Source organism: Triturus cristatus, chromosome 7 (assembly GCF_964204655.1).
Source record: "Triturus cristatus chromosome 7, aTriCri1.1, whole genome shotgun sequence".
NCBI classification, from domain to species: domain Eukaryota; kingdom Metazoa; phylum Chordata; class Amphibia; order Caudata; family Salamandridae; genus Triturus; species Triturus cristatus.
Window position 1 is genome coordinate 184,170,580 of NC_140590.1, and position 22,031 is coordinate 184,192,610.

The following is a 22,031-nucleotide window of genomic DNA, read 5'->3' on the forward strand; positions in this document are numbered from 1 at the left end:
GATGCCATAGTGTTGGGACATCAATTGACAGTACAAGTACCACACGCAGTAGAGGTTCTCTTGAACCGCACGCAAACACAACACTTGACTATAGCGAGACTCACCGGTTACGAACTGACATTGTTTCAGCCACATATAGAAATCAGACGTTGTAGTACATTGAATCCTGCCACACTTTTGCCGGTAAATGGAACAGACCCACTAGCACATGATTGTATTGAAGTTATTACTATCACGACGAAACCCAGACAAGACTTGACAGACGTCCCATTGTCAGATCCAGACCTGACGCTGTATGTAGATGGTTCATGTATGAGAACAAGTACAGGAGAGCTAGTGGCCGCGTATGCAGTCACAACAGACACTGAAGTCATTGAAACAAATCGTATTAATACCTTGTCAGCTCAAGCAGCAGAGCTCATCGCTCTGACACAAGCCTGTATTCAAGCCACAAATAAGAAAGTCAACATATACACTGATTCACGTTATGCATTCGGAGTTGTACATGACTTCGGCGTGCTGTGGCGAGAGAGAGGTTATTTAACTTCTCACGGTGCCCACATTCAGCACGGACCCCTCATTCATGCCTTATTAGATGCAATACATCTACCCGCTGCAATATCAATTATGAAATGTAAAGCTCATACGAAAGTTATTGATATCATTTCCCAAGGCAATGATCTAGCTGACAGAACAGCTAAACAGACTGCTCAGAATAAAACTCACACATCTGACATGACAAAGACAATAGTTCAGACACCAACACATTGCATGATGGTTAAGGATCCCGCTCTTGACGTAATTGACATACAGACACATGCTACACCAGAAGAAATAAAGAAATGGACTGAATTAGGAGGGATCCAAACCGATCAGGGATGGATGACGAAGGAAAAATCTATATGGTTTCTTCCCGACTCAATGGTCCAAGTTATCATTAATACAATACATAGTCCAGCGCACCTAGGAGAAAAGGCTATGCTAGACAGCATTCAACACATTTGGTTCAACAAACATTTACGAGCAGCAGCTAAACAAAAAGTTCGTACCTGTATGATCTGTTGTCAGTTTAACCCAGGTAAAAGCATTCCCGTAGAACAGGGTGGATTTCAGCCTCCTGATCACCCTTTTGAAGTCCTCCAGATGGATTATATCCAGATGGAACGATGTCGAGGATTCAAATATGTTCTTGTAGTTGTTTGTGCTCTTTCCCGTTGGACAGAGGCATACCCGGTTTCAGATTACACTGCCCCGACTACTGCCAAACAGTTAGTTCGAGAATTCTTCCCACGGTACGGTTTACCACGTGCTGTCTACTCAGATAACGGCCAGCCGTTCTCATCCGAACTAATGAAACACGTTTCACTTTTGTTAGGTTATCAATGGAGATTTCACTGTGTCCGACACCCCGAGGCAGCAGGTCTCGTGGAACGACATAATCAAACTCTGAAAATTAGATTGTCCAAAATATGTAGAGAGAAAGGTGTTGACTGGGTAGTAGCCTTACCAGTTGCACTCTTTTACATGAGAATGGTAGCACACTCTCGAACAGGGCTATCCCCGTATGAGGTGATCTTCGGTAGACCACCAAATATGTGGGGGACGCCTATACCTCGTAAAATCACTGACGTTGACTGTAATATGCTGACAGATTACTTGGCTTCCTTGATGTCTGCACTACAATCTTGTCGTTCACAGGTAGCTGCAGCCTTTCCCGACAACACCGAGGTGAAACCCCATGACGTAGTTCCCGGGGACTTGGTGTTAGTGCGTTATTTTGACCGGAAGACTCAGCTGGATCCTAGGTGGAAATCGCCTCAACTTGTACTGCTCACCACGAGGACAGCCGTGAAGATCGAAGGTCGCAAAGGTTGGATACATTCAAGTCATATCAAGAAATTTCATGGACTACCGTCTGATGTAAACGTTACACCTCGCGTGTCTTCACCAATTGACTCAAAGCTTCCTTTGGTTGAACAATCGAACTCAGAACTATATAGACTAAAACTACGGTCCAATAAGTCAGACAATTTGATTGTTTAAGTCCTCTCCAAGGTGAATCGGTTGAATTTGTCTCTGACATGTATCCTCTGGACCGGAATAGAGAAAGAAATAATCAAATGCAGTTGAAAAAACATGCGTACTGTAAATCACTGCGTAGTCATTGCACAGTGACGTTATTAATTTTGTTTTTCTTATGTCTTTTAATAATCGCTGCAAGTATATTGTTGCACATATATTATCCTATTTCTAAACATGTTTACAATGTTACTGCTGAACATTCTTTTAGTGAATTACCCCCGCATGAGTTGTCATATAGATTTGCGCTGCGCAACAACACTTTTATTAGTATGTTACATCATTCCCATCAGACTAGCAATGCTACAAATTGTTGGATATGTGGCCGACTCCCTCCCTATCAGAACTATAAGGGAATTCTGCCTCTCTTTCCATATCCGTTCACACACAATGGCTCCTGTGGAGCATGGTTTAGTTTAATTAATTCCTTAGATTCAAACTCAGTAGCTTATCAAGACAACTGGGTATGGGGAAACCTGAACTTAGTTTTGCTTAAAGTCTGCTACCCTAACAAGGAGGGACTTCCCAAAAGAACAGGAACTGATCTAGAAAATGAAGTATATGGATTAGGTAATTTTACGCTTAATCTCATGATCCTGAACGTTGAATCTGAAGCTACACCAATCTTGTCCGCCATGTCCGTATTCCCAGTTAAAGGGGAACTATGCATAAGAAAGAATGGCTCCATACACATGGGCCATAGTAAATGCACCACTGTGATAAAATTCAGTGATCAAGGCAAGTCTACATTTAGAGCTTCTCGTCATTCCTACTTTATATGTGGCCAGACCGCATATATACGCCTACCTCTAGATTGGGATGGTACCTGTTACATAGCATTCCTTCTACCACCTGTTTTCTTAGCTCCTCCTGATTATCATAGAAATACTCATTTAGTACACAATAGACAGCAGAGAGATCTCCCAATCGTCGATTACACTGAAACAGCATGGGAAAAATACACAGATTTCAATAAAGGTTTCTTTCCTTATATAGGTACAGTCACTAATAGTAAGCTGATACGTAGATTAACCAGAACCCTTGAAGCAGTAGTGAACAAAACTATTTCCGCCTTAGGCAATTTAACAGAAGAGCAGTCTGCTATGCGGATTGTTGTGCTTCAGAATCGTCTTGTCCTTGATGTCATCCTGGCCGATAGGGGCGGAGCTTGTAGGGTCATCGGATCAAGTTGTTGCATTTTCATACCAGAAAATTCACCGTCAGTATATAAAGCCATAACCCGCCTTCATAAGATTGTAAGCCAGATACACCAGAGTCCAGGCACCTGGACTTGGTCCGGTTGGTTCTGGGGCGTGTTGTCAGCCTGGGGATGGAGAATGCTCTCCTTCCTAGGTATTGGCTTTCTCATACTATTCAGTTGCTGCTTATGTCTACAATGTGGGCCAGCGATTTGTGGTCTATGTGCCACCTCGTGTATCCCACATCCAAGTTTTCATTCAAGATCCCGGAAGAAGAAAGAAGAACAAATGATGTTATATGAACAGATCAACGGATTGATGAAGATTGATATCTCTTAAGGGCAAGTAGGGGACAAGGAGGGAATGTGGAAATATGGATTTTTATGATCAGTTATGTCCCCTATCTTGGACCCCAACGGTTTCATGTATAAATCACAAGTACATGTATGTTCCCTCCAGTTCCAGTTATGAAGACGCAAACACATGTGCGTCCACCGTCAACATGTCCTCTTTCAGATCCGCCATGAATGGGCCGGATATTCTATTCCTAAGTATGAAAGGCCACCGGCTTTATATGGTTCATTTATCCCATTTTACAGTCCAGGCGAGTAGGCCCTGATTCTGCCATCAAGCCTTTTCCTGCCTTCTGCCTCTGAAAGCTCCAGTCTGAGCTCGCATCTGTATCCATGAACTTTGTCCTACTCCCTGCGCGGCTAACGGTGCCTGACTCGGCCTGTTGGCCTATCTGCCTGCCAAAAACTGTATTTCACCTTCAAGATTATCTGCTCTGCTCCGCTCCTCATCCGATGCATTCCTGTCTAACAGTTTAGGTAAACATTCTTCCAGCTTCCGTGCAAAGGGGCCAGGCCTCGCTGCCCTCATGCAAGTAATTCATAGCCCGTTACCATGGAATATTCCTACCCCCTCGCATCTAGTGTAGACACTTAGACGCTTGTACACGCACTAACAGTCAGTATAGTCAGTATAGAATAAGATTCTATCCTAAGAGACCTCTCTTTTTGGATAACACAGTTCTTTAAACATAGGATATTAGATATGATTTGGGATTAGGTTGACATAACCCCAGACTTCTGTCTCCACATGTAGAGCTAAATGTCAAGTCCCCTTCACCCTCTAGTTACACGTCAATCATACGTCATGCTGCTGCGCGCGCAACTCTGCCAAGTATTTATGCTGACATTGCGAAATTCTTTCATGGAACCACCCATTTATGATATCATATCTAATGACGTTCTTTAGTTACGCCTAGTTACACCCATTTTAGTTACGCATGTATGATTTTATCTCTGTTATCAACTGTTACGCCTCCTGCATCTGTTTCACTATAATGCCTCTTCTATAAATATGATTATCTGTCAATAAAGTATTGTCTTTCACTTCCTGAACCTTCGTGGTGACGGAATATGGAGTCCTCAATTCGAATTGATTTTGGAATAAAGCCCGTTCCGAACCTCTAATACCACGGATTCTGCCTCTTATTTTACTGAGCTATTATTATAGATTTTCCGCATCAAATTAAGTACCGGTAATTAAATTATTTACCACAGTGCATGTCTGTTTGGCCGGCCTAAGACGGCCGGCAAACAGACATGCACACTTAGAATTCTACATAGCACTTAATTCCTCTTCCTGGCCTCGCCTGCTCCCTACACATACAGGCTCAGCCAGCAGCGGAAAAAAACCCGATAATAAAATAGCTGCTGGCTCTGAGCCAGCGGGACGGCGCTCCTCCACCACTGACGAGGTGCCACAGCTGCAAGAAGGTCATTTGGATACGGTCTTTCTGCACACAGAAAGTAGAGTTTTGCTGTATGGAGCAGCTGGGTCCCTAGGTATATCCTACCTCTTAATCTGGAAGGGGGTGTAGCATATAATGTGTCTCAGCAAGGATTCAAAATGTGATTCAAAATGTGAAGGGGGCGAATCTGAAAAGCCTTTGCTTGGATGCAGCACCATAGACGTGTACTGTGTGCGGGTCAGATCCTTAGAGTGCTCAGGACATAACATGAAACGGCAATTAGTCAAGTGGTCCTGCAACAAGTGTAGCTTAGTTGATGAGCAAAAGAAGAGGGCCAACATATTGCATGTAGTACAGTATGTCACAGCAAGGGAGAAATGTGGGGGAGAAGTGTACCCCTGGAGCTTGTCAGTTAAGAGCCTTTCCCAGGGGAGTCTAAAGAAGTGCTTCCAAAGCATTTAAAAAGCTGGTAACTGATTGTAAGGCTTGTATTTGTATAGATTACATTCATGCCCTGCTATGACCATCACTCATTTATTTAGTCTAAATGTTTCAGGACTTGTGGAGTCCTCCAAACCCTAAGTGGACAGACTTTAACAATCATAGGGGCCATAGCCAACCACATGCTCCTGTGTGAAGTAAGCCCTTCAATGCTGGTTATAGCATGTAACACGACGAATGGGACTTGTTGCACTTTGCTCTTTTTGCAGGGTCATCCCTAAACTTTTTGCCTTTCCCCTAGCCTTTTTTCTGCCATCGTGTTGGTGGTTTTAGGCCTTTGGGCACTTTAGCACTGCTGTCCAGCACAAAGTGTGTGTGCTCTCTGTGATAAATGTGGTAAGATTGGTCTACACCTGTTTTGGCCTATTTAATTTACCTGTCAGTCTCTTGTAAAGTGGTACCTCACATAATTAAATGCTACTGGTGGGCTTGCAGCGCTGATTGGTCTACCCACCAAAGTAGCCTTTCAAACCTATCTCAGGCCTCTGCCATTGCACGGCCTGTGCGTGCAGTGTCACTGCCGCTGTGACGTGGCACCTAAAGTGTGTGCCATGTCCATGACCCCCCTTTTACTACATGTCAGTCACCCCTAAGGAAGGCCCTAGCTAGCCCTGTGGGGGCATTGTAGGTAAAGGATAGGATATGTACCCTAAGCGTGTGGCATGTCCTGGTAGTGACAAACAGCCATTTTGGTTTCTCACTACTGTGGGGCTGCCCTCCCATAGGAATGCATTGAGGATTCCCTGATAAATGTTTCAGTGGTGATCCCTGATATGAGAGGCGCAGCGTGGTCAAGTTTGGGATGTTTGGAATAGTGATAATAAATGCTACTCAATGGTGTACGCAGATTTATTATAACTATTTTAGAAATCCCAATTTTAGAAGTTGGCATTTCTGTGTGCTATGTGTCTGCCTGCCTGATGTGTATTGCATGTCTGGCTTTTGAGTGCTAGGGGCTGGGAGGTGTGTGTGGCTCCAGGAGGGCCAGGGTGAGTCAGCACTAGGCTGAATAGGGCATCTGCATTAGGAGTAGTGGGAGGAGTAATCCCCTGGTCCCTGAATAGGTCAGTGCCTGGCCTGTACAATGCTGGCTCCGCCCCCTTGTGGTGTGTCTGATGGCAGAGTCCCATCTCTGAAAGGAGGTTGTGAGCACTGTAAGCAAAGTGCTCCAAAACACCCCAGAACCAGTTGAGACTGGTTCCCCCAAACCCTGTGCCAGGGCAGACAAAGGAAAACTAAGTATAAATGTAGGGGCTGTGACCCCATGTTGGTGTGCTATTCCTGTGCTTGCTCTGACGCTGGGGGCTGCGGCTGCTGGGCCCCAGGAGGAACCGCCGCGAGGGACTGCCTCCCTGCTGGAGTGCCCTGTGTGCTGGCCTGCTTGAGCCCAGCCTTGTGCCCCCAGGACTTTGCTGACTAGAACTTTTGTCTTCAAGCGCCTCGTGAGCACTTTATTTTCATTTGCCCTAAGGAACAGGAACTGGCGAAGTGCAGCGCGCTGCTGCTGTGATTATCGAGGAAATCCTGACCTGGGGATTCCCCCGATCTGCCGGTGGGAGTGGGTGCCCACCCCTCGTTTTCCGCATTTCTTTTTGCATACTTCCACAGTGGGTGCCCAACCCGCGTTTGGTACCTTCGAGCGGGTGCCCACCCCGCAAGTGTTTCTTTATTGAAAACGGGAGCCTACCCCATATTGCCACCGCTGAAGGAGAAAAGAAACGGCCGCTGCGACCGTGCGGCGACCCGGTAGCCCGGCAAAGCTGCCCGTTTGTGGGCGGGGCGCTCCGCGAGCAGAAGGAAGCAGACGAGAGCCCACCCTGCGCACTGGTGGCCAAAAAAGAGGCAGAGTTGTGCCGGGGAGTGGGAGCCTACCCTGCCTTCGTGCACACCAGGAAGAGCAGTGGGGCCTGAAGAGAAGCGCCACACTCCAAGACCCAGGTGGGAGACCACCCCATGCTGGGACGTACATGGAAGGAAGTCCCCGGCCGGGAGCGTGGTGCCGTGAGGAGGGATTCGATCGGAGCCTCGCAGGTTCCCAGCCCGATTGTGGAAGCTCTCCCTGCCAGCGAGAGAGTGGTCCTGTGAGCGGGGCCAGACCCAGGAGCAAAGGGAAACCCCCGCAAGAAGATCGGCCGAGGCACATTGGCGGTGCCTGAAGACTGGAGGAGGCAGAGACCATTGAGGGACAGCCCCGGTGAGTGGGGCGAAGATGTGAGCTGTCAGGGGGTGGTTCGAGGCACATTGTCAGTGCCTAACCCCTCCATTGGGCCTTGTGGGTGCTTCTAGAGCAGAAGTGGTGCCGGTGCCTGATCTTTGTCCTGGTGCAGCTGTGGCGTTGGGCACATTCATTTTGTAGAGTCCCAGTGGGGGACTCAGGGCACAGTGGTGCCAGTGTTTCATTTGGTCACAGCTTCCCCACCGGACAGTGGGCAGCCGCAACATTTGGGGGCCAGTTCTCTGAGGTCAAGAGGGGGTGAGTGTACCCCATGCCCCAGTGCATGTGCGCATTGTGTGGTTGCTGCAGAGGCTGCCACGGGGCCCTTAGAGAGGTCCCTCTTAGCGCCTGACTTGCAGGACATAGGGCAGTGGGGGGCCCCAGTGAAAGGCCAGTTGGCCAGGGGGTCAGTTGAGAGTGTTGGTAGGGCATCAGGCCCTTACGTGATGACCAATGCATAAATGTTCCTGACTACAGTGAGTGTTTACCTTGTTTATGCTTAGGATATTTATGTGCAATAAATGGCCTAAATGTGATTCATGGAATGAGATGCATACTGTGTTTTTATGCTTGTGATATCTAACGTGTAATGTATTTATGCTTAGGCTGTTATCCATAATGGGTTTGGGCTGGTGAGGCCTATTGCGTAATGTGCTTGCGGTAAAGAGGTTTGGGCCTAATGTGTTTTATGCCTAACGTGATAATGCTGAGGTCATTACTGTACCAGTAGTTACTGGTTGTGTTTTAGATTTACTTACCTGTCCTGATGGTTCTGACCATGGCCCGAATGGCCTGGTCCTGTACATAATCCTCTATGAATATTGCCCATGCCAGTTGGCACAGAGTAAATGTGTGATTAGGTTTCTAATGTGTTTATGATAATACAAAGGCTATTTTTTATATAACCTTGTGTGGAGTTTCTTTTGTGGTGTGCCTAGTTTGTTGTTGCTGTGTGTGTGTGTTGCGCAAACGCTTTACACATTGCCTCTGGGATAAGCCTGACTGCTCGTGCTAAGCCACCAAGGGGGTGAGCAGGGGTTATCTTCAGTGTGTAACTCCCTTGCCCTGACCAGAGTGGTGGTTTCTGCCTGGCTTTGGCGCAAGCCTTAGCCAACCAGAAATCCCATTTCTAACAGGACTGAAATATAAATAATGTAGCCCTGTGATGATTGTATTTGAGACCAAAAATGGGAGAGATTGTGCCAATATCAAACAAGGTGTAGTATGTTGCATGTGGCCTGTCCACATATCTCTCCAGTTGAATTCAGACTCATGGGGTCCGAGTGCTGTGTAAGTGTGGACAATGCCCTACATACAACATCTTAAAGTAGCTAATTCAAGACTAGCTTACCTGAGCCCCTTGTCACTGTGTGTTAGCATGTTAGACTATTCACCATTGTCAAACTGGACAGGGCGTTTAGTCTCTACAATTGTTCTGAAGTGCGATGGGGTTGAAAAAGTGTACCCATTATGGTTCAATACAGACCAGACACTACCTCTTTGAATTTACTAAAGATTCTAAAATGCTTCTGTATTGGTGAGACAGCAAGAGAGTATGGTGAGACATACAGTTTTGAACATACATAGTGTGTGAGTTGTGTATCTCTCCACAACTGAGCAGCCGGTAGTACAACAGTCTTGAACCCTCAAAAGATTTCCACTGCCTGCAGTTGAGCACGGCATCAGTTGCATAAATGCCTGCCCTTACCCACTGTGTCCAGAAAATCACCCCGTCGCCAATCTTAAGGCTTTTGTTCCTCCACAGGAATGCTCCCATGTGCAAGTACCTTTCCAGCCCAAGATGTTTATTTGCCATTCCAATGTTGTGGCGTGTAGAATAGGGTTAAAACCGTCTGCCGTCCTACCAACAGTGCAATAGAATACTTACAGATCCTCTCTGTAGGTCTTTCTCCATCAGAACACACTAGGCATGGGTGAAGCAAGGGGGCCTCATGATGGAGCTGGTAAGCCAGGGAACAGGACTCCACATGAGGGAGATGAAGACTCTTTCAGCTTTTGTTGCGTGCAGTTTGGCTGGCTTGAGTCGAGGTCTCGCCAAACCCCAAATACATTTCTTGATCGCAGAGTGAATCTCTGCGAACAGGGATATGTGGGATATGCAAGGAAATCATTGAAGAAATGAAATTAAAATGTGCTTTTGAATTGTTAACAATTTTTACCCAGCCCCATAGTGAAATTTGTAATGTTGACCATTGCTAAAAATCCTCTGCTGTCCACAGCAACAAAGGATGGATGTTTTCACAAACCATATCCCTAGAGCCTCGATTAAGAAAAATGGCCAGATATTTCATATTTTTTAGAATCCAGGATAAGATTCCAAGTATTTCCCCACCTGTGGTTCTAGACACGCAGTGCCTCACTTTTATACCAGAGGATTTTATAGATGGAAAAAAAGTGAAAAGTTGTTGTTTAGGGACATAACCTCTGACAATGTCAATGGGACAGTGTAGAGTAAAATCTTCTGGGGACTTGTGGGTGTTGCAGTACCGTTCACCGGGAGTGATCTGTGGATCTTAGCATCCAAAGACTAGGAGGCCTGTGCTCTTTTTTTGATGCTGCGCTGTCACAGGCCTCTCAATCATATCCATGAGGCGATGCAAAGCCACTCTGAATTGCTTTGCATGGCCTCACAGATATGGAGTAAGGCAAGGCAGTGAAAAGTGCTGCATTGCATTACTCTCTATTAAGTAGGCGTTCCATGGGCATTGCAGTGGGTGTTCCCATGCAACACCCATGGATACTTACACTGTCCCAGATTTACTAAATCACGTAAACCTGGGACAGCGCCCAAACCTTACGCCTCCCCAGAGCAGGCATAATGAGGAGAAATGTTTTCATTTCTCCTTGGTTTTTCCTCTTTCCATGTGTGCTGCATTCGGGAATGAGGAAAACGCCTCTCTGCACAGTTTTGATTCAGGATAGTGCAGGAAGGTATCCGTTCCTGCACAAAAACAATCCTGCATGACGCAAGGGTGCATGCTTTGGAGAGAGGCAGCCAAAATGGTGCCAGCGCAGTGGGAGATGATAGGAATGTCCTGTATATCATAAATACGATGCATTCCTGCCCTTTCCTTTAGACGCAGGACAGCACAGCAAAGTGACCTGCTGTGATGCGTCAAAACCTCGTATGTGAGGCCCAATGAGCAATAGCAAACAGCGCTGTCTCATGCTACGTTTAATTTCAAATGTGTCGGATAGGAAGTGCTACACCCAGCATTACTTCTGTCTGAGTTGTAACGCTTCAAATCTCCCAGCCTTCTCCAGCTTCTCGTAATGATTCTACTTCAACCACTGTAACACATACTCAGCTTAACTTGAAGTTGCCCTTGATTGAAGTGGCGTTATCATGCACAGTGGGGTCCTAACAGATGCTGGTAACTTCCTTTGGTCTTCTTTCATATTCTGCGTCTGCAAAGCAGAGCCCCTTAACCCAGCTGCAGTGTCGCATGGGCATGGGCAGCATGGTCAGATAAACAGCTCTCCAGGATAGATCCAAGTCACACATTGGGTAATCCAGAAGCTAACATCAAGAAAAAAATCAAATTGCATGCAGGTGGCATGAACACAGGATAAAAACATGTGTAGCTACATCTAGAGTTCAGCAGTCAATAAATTGTCTGTTAGGGTAGTGGATGACATTTTGCCTGCCACCTTGATTGACAACCATCTGTCAAATTTACAGAACACCACTTGCCCATGATAGAGGTTCCTATCAAGGTACAAAACGTTTGGTGGACGGTTGCCATTGCTTTTGATGACATTTTTAAGAACATTCTTGTTGTGAATCAAATCACTCAGTGTGGGAGAGCTGAACTAATATAGCCCGCTCAGGCTATGTTACCAATGCAAGCATTTGATGGCAAAAGGCTGAGCAAACGGTATTTAGCAGGATCAGGTAGAGGTCTATTGTGCAAAGCCATGGCATACCTTCTCTCAGGTTCTTGATTCTTAAGTGAGGGACTTTTCAGGGGTGGGTGTATCTTTACAATTGTTGATAGACTGGACTTCATGAAGACAGTATTAATTTGCTGATCGGGTATAGTGTGCTGTATAGTATTTGCATGGATAGTATGTATTTAGTACTTCAGTTGGCATAATTTTACCTCTAAATAAACTTGTTCTATACTACAGTGCTGTGAGTACATTTCCTGTTGCCAATCCTAGAATTCTTCTATCCCCAACCTTAAAGTGTGAAGCAAATTGTATTTTATGCCAAAGAAAGGTGGAGGCACAGGTCTGGAGAAAGATAAGTGAATCATCCTGTTAAGTATCAGGTCACTACATACCTTAACATTCACGAAAGACAGCATCCTCAATAACATCAACGTAATCAGAGCCTCAAACTACAGAGATATTTTAGTTTCATTTGTTTAGGAGTGAAAATACAGACCAAGAGCACGTCCATGAGGGCGTAAAAAATAAACATATACTTACTGGTTTGAGATAAGGTCCCATCTGAAGCCTGATGAAGAATCGTTGCTTGCAGTCACCCAGCACTCCGCTATGGTCAGTACAAACATGGTAGGGTTGGCACCCGAAATACTGAGACCAACATATACTGTGTCATCCACACTAAGCTGGATGGGAGTTTCGGTAAAATGTTGCCTATACTTGGGGTCTTGATACAAGAGCATGGTGGTCTTGTAGATGCCATGGTCATCTGGAAGTTTTGTGCTAACTATACTAGCAAACACAAAAGACAAAAAACAAGATAATTATAAACTGTTTAACATCAGTGTCTCCCAAAGTTGATGTTTGACTGTAGTGTGGTACAGATGGACTGTCATAAGTAGTCAGGATCTTCTAGCTACTAAGCGCAAAATGATAGGATCAAAGTCATTCGGCACACACGTGCAATGTCTACCACTTTGCCCAGCCATCTAATGCACTTCTATCACTCTCATGGATATTGCACAATCATATCTCAATCTACCACTCTTCCTTTATTTGGAAGGAAGATCCTGATAATCATCAACCTCTTCCAGCATCCACCTGGAAGGCTAAGCTGCACAGGAGCGCACATATAATGGCATCACTCCGGTTGAGTGTAACTAGGTTTACACACCTCCATTGCCCTTAGTGTCTCATTGATGGAGGCTGACTCGAGCTTGTCCCACAAGCTGCTATCATTCTCTCCTTAGTGCGCAAAGGCTAGGGAGTCACTAGGAGCATAGCAATACTTCTCTATAGTCACTCACATAAGCAGGAGTGAATGTTTCCCAAACTGGATGCTGAACTGTTGTTAGTATGATTGCCTCCTTCAATGGCCAAATGGCTGGTGTTGCTTGGATCTAGAGTGTGCTGTTGACCAACATGTAAAGTAAGAATGGTGGTGGTTGTAAACCTGGGTAGCTTTGGTTCACCTAGACATCAGCTCACTATACAGGGCCTCAGAGGTTTCACATTCTAATACACTAAGAACTGCTTGCCCTTTTAAACATGACTACATGTGGCAATACCCATACCACTTAATCATGTCTGAGATCTGTGTAGAGCAGGAATAGGTTACTTCTTATTCCCACCTATGTCCTGTCTTCTCATAGTAGTTCAGGAAATGGTTCGAAGATCTAATTTCTTCTATGCACTATGCCGCTTAATGCCTGAGTTAGAGGTGGATAGTAATAGTACAGATACCAAATATTGGGGGCTACCCCATCGCTTCATTCAGAGTGTGAGGGTGGTGGCCTTATATGATAAAGACTTGTAGCCGCAGATTTCTTAGCTTAGAATTATCCTTAGGCTTCAGACTGGATCCGGAAAAAAATTAATGAGCAGTACCCCTGTGTAGGTGGCAACGTTTGGATCTGGTGGCTTCATCCATGCCGGAAGTGATGGGCGCGGTGCCTATATAGGCACCACCATAGTGCGCAGAAACTAATTATTTTCTTTCCGCGCCAGTTAGTGCCAGACAAGAGCTCCCCCCAGTCACTTTTTGACTGACCTTTTCTGGCCATTTGTTGAAGATTTTTTGAGACATTATCTCCTGGTGTAGCAGGGATGTCAATGAGGATGGCTGGTTTTAAGCCCTGTGGCGCCTGTCACTGGCAAAATGTCAGTGATGGTCCAACACCTCATCTGCCTCTGGTGTCTCGAGTGCGACCACAACCACAATGCCAAGACCTGCATTGATTGCTACGCCATGCACCTCAAGGCACTGAGGGAGCGATCCCTCAAGCTCGTTGCCGTTAGATGTGTGACATTGCAACGGTCTCGATCAAGACGAAGGTCGCATAGCCATCAACCATCAACACACTCAAAGTCGTCTGGACACTCGAGTAAGTCCCACAAAAATTAGAAGTTGAACAGATCTTCGAACTCGCACTGTCTATTGAAGTCATCAGACGACTCGAAGTAACATTATCATTCAAGGCCTGGCTGTGCGGTTGAGCCTGCGCCTGGGCTGTCTCTTCACCTCCCTGAGTTTCCTAGAGCTAGAGCGGCCCCCGCCCAACTGGACTTTCGTCTGAGGGTTCACCCCCAGCACCAGTCAGGCCCCTTGGATCCATGGAGGGATTGTGGCCCTGGTGCGTTCCCACTACAAACATCCCCGGTGCTGCCAGAGCCAACCGACAGTGCCCCCGTTCTTGTCCCTGACTTCGACACAGAGCCCGATGGGCATTGTCCAATAACTAATCTAGCACTGACTGGAGGCATTCCATCCAGGGAGGAGCCCGAGTTCCATTCCTATGGGCTGGGACTTGCGGAAGATTGGGAGATACCACTGGACCCTTCTGAATATCAGCCCCTAGACCCCAATGAAGACAACACGTGTGAGGATTTGGCAGATGCCAATGGACTGGACACCTCCCCAGAAACTGGCTTGGTCTCTCTCCCTACTGTGGCTATGGAAGAGGGTGACTCATTTGCAGTGGTGATGAGGAGGGCATCTGAGGTCCTGAACCTTCAGCTTTCCTCCATGGTTATCAGGACGAATGTCTTGAGGAGGTGCTTCAGCTGGGAGTTCCGAACCACTTCTCCCATTTAATGAAGCCCTCACGGATGTCTACTCAGAGCCTGGTCCTAACCCTGCACTGTGACTCCTGTAAATAGGACAATTACCCACCGACAGTGCCCTGCCCCAGGGGACTCCAAATTCCTCACCCAACACCCCACCACGGAGAGCTTGGTGGCCAAGCCTCAACGTCCAAACTAAATTCTGGCACATTCCCTACCACTCCACTGGACTGGGAATCCAAGAGGCTGGATACCTTAGACAAGAAGATGTTTGCTTCCGCCAGCCTGGCTCTGAAGAGTCAGTGAACACCGCTTGACCGTTGGGCCGATACTCCCACTCGCTCTGGAACTCAATTGTGCAGGTACTGCCTATGGTCTCGGAGGAGGCCCAGGCCCTACTCTCTCATGCTGTTGCTGACGAGAGGGATGCAGCTAAGTTCGCTATACGCTGTGGACTGGACAAAACCGACTCATTGGGCAGAGCAGTTTCTTCGTCGGTGGCTCTTAGGCACCATGCCTGGTTGACAACCACTGGCTTTTCAGGGGATGCCAAGTCCTTGCTCATGGACATGCCCTTTGATGGCTCCTGTCTCTTTGGATACAAGACAAACTCAGCACTGGAGTGCTTCAAGGACAGCAGAGTTATGGCTGGGTCCTTGGGGCTTTCCTTTGACCCTCACCTACTGAAATGACCTTTCTCTCCTTTTGTGGCCACAGTGGGGGTTTCCAGTCATGTCTATACCCACTCGGCCACTACTGCATGCAAGCTTCACAGCCCCCCGTGGCCGAAAACACAGTACCTGCAGACCTTGTGGGTCAGGTATCCAGTAGTCGGTCTAGTCCACTACTCCCCCTGCAGACGCAGTCTCTAAGCCTCTTTACTTTGCCCTCTGACTACCATGGACACCCAGTGGGATGTAAGATATGCCATCACCTACACCACTGGAGGTCAATAACATCAGACCACTGGATTCTCCAGATTGTCCAAAGGGGCTAATCCCTTCCCTTTGTGACTACCCCTCCAACCATGCCCCCCACTTGCGACAGGCTGTCAGAGAACCATATCTTCTTACTCCTCCAGCAAGTGGCAGCTCTCTTGGCCAAGGGAGCCATAGAGAGGGAACCGGCATCAGAAGTAGGTCATGGTTGCTATTACCACTACCTTCTGGCACCTAAGTAGGATGGAGGACTTTATCCTATCCTAGACCTGAGCTCTCTCAATTTCTTACTGAAAAAGGAGAAATTCAAAATGCTCACGCCCTGTCATGTCCTGTCTGCGATGGTCCAGAGAGACTGGATGGCAGCGTTGGACTTGCAGGATACTTACTTTCACATCCCTGTCCTGCCTGACCATAGAAGTTACCTTGGTTCATGGTAGGCCACGAGAACTTTAAATTTACAGTGCTCCCCTCAGGCCTTACCTGCACCCCTCGGGTGTTCACCAAGGTGAGGGCAGTGGTTGCAGCTCAACTGTGGAGATCAGAGTGCCAGTCTTCCCCTTTCTCTATGACTGTATGTTAAAGGCGGACTTGTTCCAGGCAGTTGTCTCCCATCTGCACTCTCTGGGGTTCTCTATCAATGTGTTGAGGTCACACCTGACCCCCTTCTCAGACGTTGCCTTTCATCTGTGCTATTCTTTACACAGTGCAGTTTCGGGCTTATCCTCCCAAACAGTGAGTCCAGGATATGATACCGATGTTTCAGCCTTTATTCTGGATTTCGCTGAGACCGACTTTGAGACTGCTAGGCCTCCTGCATGCGACACTTGCCCGCTGGCATTTGCTGGATCTGCACTGAAATTGGAAGTTCCAGTGGGCACAGCATCAGAGAAATCTCTGTGACATGGTCCAGATCTCGGAGGACATTGCGAAATATTGGCAGTGGTGCTTAACAAACCGCGATTGGGTCAACTGCAGACCCCTCTCCCTTCCTCAACCAGATCTAACAGTAGTGATAGATGTGTCACGACTGGGATGGGGCAGGGGAAACAGCCTGAACAACGAATCTTAAACAACGATTGTATTAAACAACGAATCCTTAACCACGACCTTTATCAGATCCACAACCTCATTAACCACTACTGTACACGAACAACGACCACCTGAACCATGACTTACAAAACCAGAGGTAAGTGTTAAAATGTTAATAATTAATCACAAATGCAAGTGCAATTATAATAAAATATTTTGGAACGGGATGTTGATTTTTGGATATATTTAATAATTTAGGAATGTGTAATATTATTTTAAAAATTAATTTGCACATTTCCTGATTTTAATTACGATGTAGAAATATTAGTTTGTTTTAATTTAGCATGTTAGGCCAGTAGATGGCACTGTTTGTTTTTCAGTAATGTGATTAAGATCAGTGCTTGATGCAACTGATCTCTCTGGTTGTTGAGTTGAAAAAATACATCGCAGCCAAATACAGGAGTTTGTGCAGAAATCTAGGGACATCCATTAGAAGGGAGTTGAAAATACCATCTGAAAAATAGGAGGCTGAATATGAGTGTCAGCTGTGAAAATTGAATACATCGTAAACCCTGATTCAGTCTGGCTGACCCCATTTCAAAGCACCTCTGATATAGAAGGAGAGGGGGATTTTGTAGAACATCCAAGACAAGACATCTTATCAAAAAGGATAGTTGAGGAAAACTTTGGGCAAAATGTAATCTTAGTCATCATTGGACATCAAATAGTGATGACCAAATTCCATATAGGCATGTCCCACCTTTACGAAAAGCAGTACATGAATTTTGCTTCCTGTCTCTATCTCTCTTTTCACTGAACTATTGATTCTTTCATTGAATCAAGAATTAAAAGTGACCATCTTCCACAGACTGTTTCAATTGACCCCTTGACTGGTAGATTCCGGTAATATGAAAAAGTATTCATTTTCGTGGTTTAGTAATTTGTTGTACAGTATGTAGTGGTTTGGCTTTGGTAGTGTTTTAGCCTTCGTGGTTTAGGCATTCGTTGTTTAAGTGGTAGTTGTTTAGTCATACAACCATGGGGCGGCCATCTGCGAGAGGTTAAGATCAGAGGCCTCCGGACTCCACATCAACCTGTTGAAGCTTCAAGTGATCTGACTGGCATTGAAAGCCTTTGTACCCTCCATTAAGGGGAGGCTAGTGCAGGTGTTCACGGACAGCAAGTGGTACTGCAATAAACAGGGAGAGATTGGGTCAAAGACCCTTTGACAAGAGACCCTGCATCTCTGGGCATGGCTGGAATGTCAGGGCAATTCCCTGGGGGTTTGACACCTGGCGGGATCTCTGAACGCCAGAGCAGACAAACTCAGCCAAAGATATCTCGCGGATTATGAATGGCATCTCCATCCAGAGGTGGTGCAAGGTATCTTTTAGCATTGGGGAGAACCTTGGTTAGATCTGTTGGCCACTGCTGAGAACATGCAATGCTAGCAGTTTTATACTCTAGAGTTCCCAAGGCTATTCTAGCTCAGTGACACATTTTGTCACAAGTCGAGTTCAGGCCTCTTGTACGCCTTTCTGTCCATACTATTCCTTCTCAGAGTTATTAAGTAGATCCGGAACAAGTGGGCCCAAGTCATCCTTGTGCCTCCGGACTTGACTTGGAGAGTCTTGTATCAGGAGCTGCTGAGCATGCCCATCGGTCCTCTGATCCGGCTGCCCCTTTGGGAGCATCTTCCGTCACAGCAGCAGGAGAGGGTTCTCCACCTGGAACTGTCAATACTCTGCCTTCATGCGTGGAGATTGAGTGGCAACGTTGGCAGCTTTCGACCTTCCATCCAAAGTCTGTAATGGCATCTTGGCAGCCAGACATCCCTCCACCAAGGCAGTATACACCATCCGTTGGGGCAAGTTTATGGCATGGTGTGCAGAAAAACAGGTAGACCCCTTTCTGTCCCCCTTTCTCAGGTCCTTCAGTTTATTCTTTCTCTTGGCTAGCAGGGCACCTTAAAAGGCTTTCTTTCTGCCATCTCTGCATTTTTGCGGTTGCCAGATTAGCCATCCCTTTGCAAGTCCCCTATTATACATAGGCTCCAACATGTTTTCACCTTCATCATGCCTCAGCGGAATCTAAATTTGGTTCTTACTTTCCTGATGTGCGCTTCTTTCAAGCCGCTACGTAATTGTCCTATTAGGCTCCTGTTCTGCTCGATTTTTCCGGCCTTCTTGTGAGGAAAAGATGATTAAATGTGACTTCAGTCTCTTACCATTCAAGTCTAAGGGTTAGAGTAGTGAATGGAGCCTATTTACTAGGCACTTCGACATGATCCTGTGCTCCTCCCCATAGATCAGGGCTTGCACACATAGCCTAGGGGATAGATTCGTTAGTATTAGGGATAACCTGTCCTGTAGTGAGGGTATTTCATGGAGCTGTGCTGAATTCAGGCCTGGTAGGCCTCAAACGGGAGAGACTCCATCTTTCTTTCTGCTCCGGCAGCTTGGGATGCTTCTAGGTCAAATGTAATGTTTTAGTTATGAGGTGTTATTCGCTTGGAGAGAACCGGTTCAGGCCGGCCCTTATCGAAGGATTGTATTTTTCTTCATGCCGAAGACACTACATCAGGCCGGCCGGCTGGGAACGTGTCCTTGGTACGGGGAGGTACAAGAATTTGGTGGGCGGCAGGTTACAGGCCGGAATTTTCCATGAGAAAACGCACCTCTATATTAGTGAAAGTCTGAGGCAGTTACATGTTCAGTCCGTAGGCGGCATCTAGCCGTTAGCAGTAAAGCTACTACTTATTCCAGGGAAGACAGACGCCATCTTGAAGGCGGAGAAGAACCGAGAGACAGATGCTCTCCTAGCAGAATAGCCGGAGAGGAGAGAGTAGCCGATAAGGAAGAGGTCCCAGTGACTCGGAGAAGGGTGATTCCAGGCGAGCCGAGGCACAGATGAGAAGGGAACCTAGATGACCACTGAGTGCAGGCTACATACTACTAAGGTGATGTCGACCCTTTCTTATTAGAGTGTACAACTTAATCTTTCACTTTTCTTTGCAGGTTATGTGTTATATTGTAATGTTATGTGATTACGTATGTAATGAGTAATAAAGTACCCAGTTTGTAGTGAACCAACATGTGCTGCGTGTTCTTGTATGAGAGGGTAGCCTATTCTTCTAGTCAGCTGCGGCTACATGAACAGATGTTAACCCTGATCAGGTAAGTGGTAACTGAATAAGGGAAAGAGGAGCCCCTCGAACCTAAGAACAGGCTATACTCGAACTGGCAATCCTTGTGTGATCTGATGAATAGTGAGATTGATTCCCTTTTTGTATGTTATGGTGATCATAGGATGAACTGTCGCATGAGACTGCCATCTAGGTAGAGAGGTCTGGATTCGTATAGGATCGCGAGGCCGCCACTTGTGATACTGTCGTATGGGCAGAGAGGTCTGGATCCGTATGGGATCGCGAGGCCGCCGATTGTGCTGAGACTGCCGTCTGGGTAGAGAGGTCTGGATTCGTATGGGATCGCGAGGCCGCCACTTGTGATACTGTCGTATGGGCAGAGAGGTCTGGATCCGTATGGGATCGCGAGGCCGCCGATTGTGCTGAGACTGCCGTCTGGGTAGAGAGGTCTGGATTCGTATGGGATCGCGAGGCCGCCACTTGTGATACTGTCGTATGGGCAGAGAGGTCTGGATCCGTATGGGATCGCGAGGCCGCCGATTGTGCTGAGACTGCCGTCTGGGTAGAGAGGTCTGGATCCGTGTGGGATCGCGAGGCCGCCACTTGTGATACTGTCGTATGGGCAGAGAGGTCTGGATCCGTATGGGATCGCGAGGCCGCCGATTGTGCTGAGACTGCCGTCTGGGTAGAGAGGTCTGGATTCGTATGGGATCGCGAGGCCGCCACTTGTGATACTGTCGTATGGGCAGAGAGGTCTGGATCCGTATGGGTTCGCGAGGCCGCCGATTGTGCTGAGACTGCCGTCTGGGTAGAGAGGTCTGGATCCGTGTGGGATCGCGAGGCCGCCACTTGTGATACTGTCGTATGGGCAGAGAGGTCTGGATCCGTATGGGATCGCGAGGCCGCCGATTGTGCTGAGACTGCCGTCTGGGTAGAGAGGTCTGGATTCGTATGGGATCGCGAGGCCGCCACTTGTGATACTGTCGTATGGGCAGAGAGGTCTGGATCCGTATGGGATCGCGAGGCCGCCGATTGTGCTGAGACTGCCGTCTGGGTAGAGAGGTCTGGATCCGTATGGGATCGCGAGGCCGCCACTTGTGATACTGTCGTATGGGCAGAGAGGTCTGGATCCGTATGGGATCGCGAGGCCGCCGATTGTGCTGAGACTGCCGTCTGGGTAGAGAGGTCTGGATCCGTATGGGATCGCGAGGCCGCCACTTGTGATACTGTCGTATGGGCAGAGAGGTCTGGATCCGTATGGGATCGCGAGGCCGCCGATTGTGCTGAGACTGCCATCTGGGTAGAGAGGTCTGGATCCGTATGGGATTGCGAGGCCGCCACTTGTGATACTGTCGTATGGGCAGAGAGGTCTGGATCCGTATGGGATCGCGAGGCCGCCGATTGTGCTGAGACTGCCGTCTGGGTAGAGAGGTCTGGATCGGTATGGGATCGCGAGGCCGCCACTTGTGATACTGTCGTATGGGCAGAGAGGTCTGGATCCGTATGGGATCGCGAGGCCACCGATTATAAGAGGTCTTGGTATGTATAGTAGGAATTCCCTGTCCTTAGGTGGTAGATATATGTGGTTGCACTATTGTAAATAGGCCCTAGGGAAGGGGTAGCATTCTGTCTGGGTTAGTGAGGCTCTGATGAGCGGGTTCTATCTGATCCGAAAACCCAAGCAGAACATTTGGCGTCACGAACCGTTTACGAAACCTGTGTGCGTTGTGGTTGTATCGTGTTTGCTTTCGGCGCGTGCGTGGTTTCGTTTGTATATTATTTCTATATAATTGTGAGTGCAGTTTTTTCTCTTTCTTCTTTCTTCTTTCTCTTTTTCTCTTTTTCTTTCTGTTTCGAGATGTTTTCTAGAAAGTCGAAATCTACTTTTAAATTGCCCGTTGATATTCCCGGCTGGGATTCAACGCCTTATGAAGCCTTAGCCCGTGAGTGGGCTGATTCTACTGGTTTGAGTGAGAATTGGAATTCTTTTTTGGAGCTGGCGGAGCCGGCTAATGTGATTACTTGTTTACAGAAGGCGCCGGTATCTAAGGGTGATGAGCTTCCCGTTTTGGGGCGCAGAGGTTGGATTGTTCTGTCTGCGTACAGGATTCTGCATGAGAGGTTGTTGCAGTTGCAGATATTGCATAAGGATGCGGAAGCGAACTTTGTTGAGATTCAGAATGCTCAT

At 47.1% G+C, this 22,031-nt stretch overlaps 1 protein-coding gene across 1 annotated transcript in view; it reads right to left on the minus strand.

The window, feature by feature from the left end:
- Nucleotides 1-22,031, minus strand: part of LOC146809179 (alpha-tectorin-like) — a 934,770-nt gene that overhangs the window by 107,783 nt on the left and 804,956 nt on the right. The window contains exon 18 of the mRNA XM_085614840.1: nucleotides 12,209-12,457. Coding sequence (XP_085470966.1) covers nucleotides 12,209-12,457 — 249 coding nt within the window. The remainder of the gene's footprint in view (nucleotides 1-12,208; nucleotides 12,458-22,031) is intronic.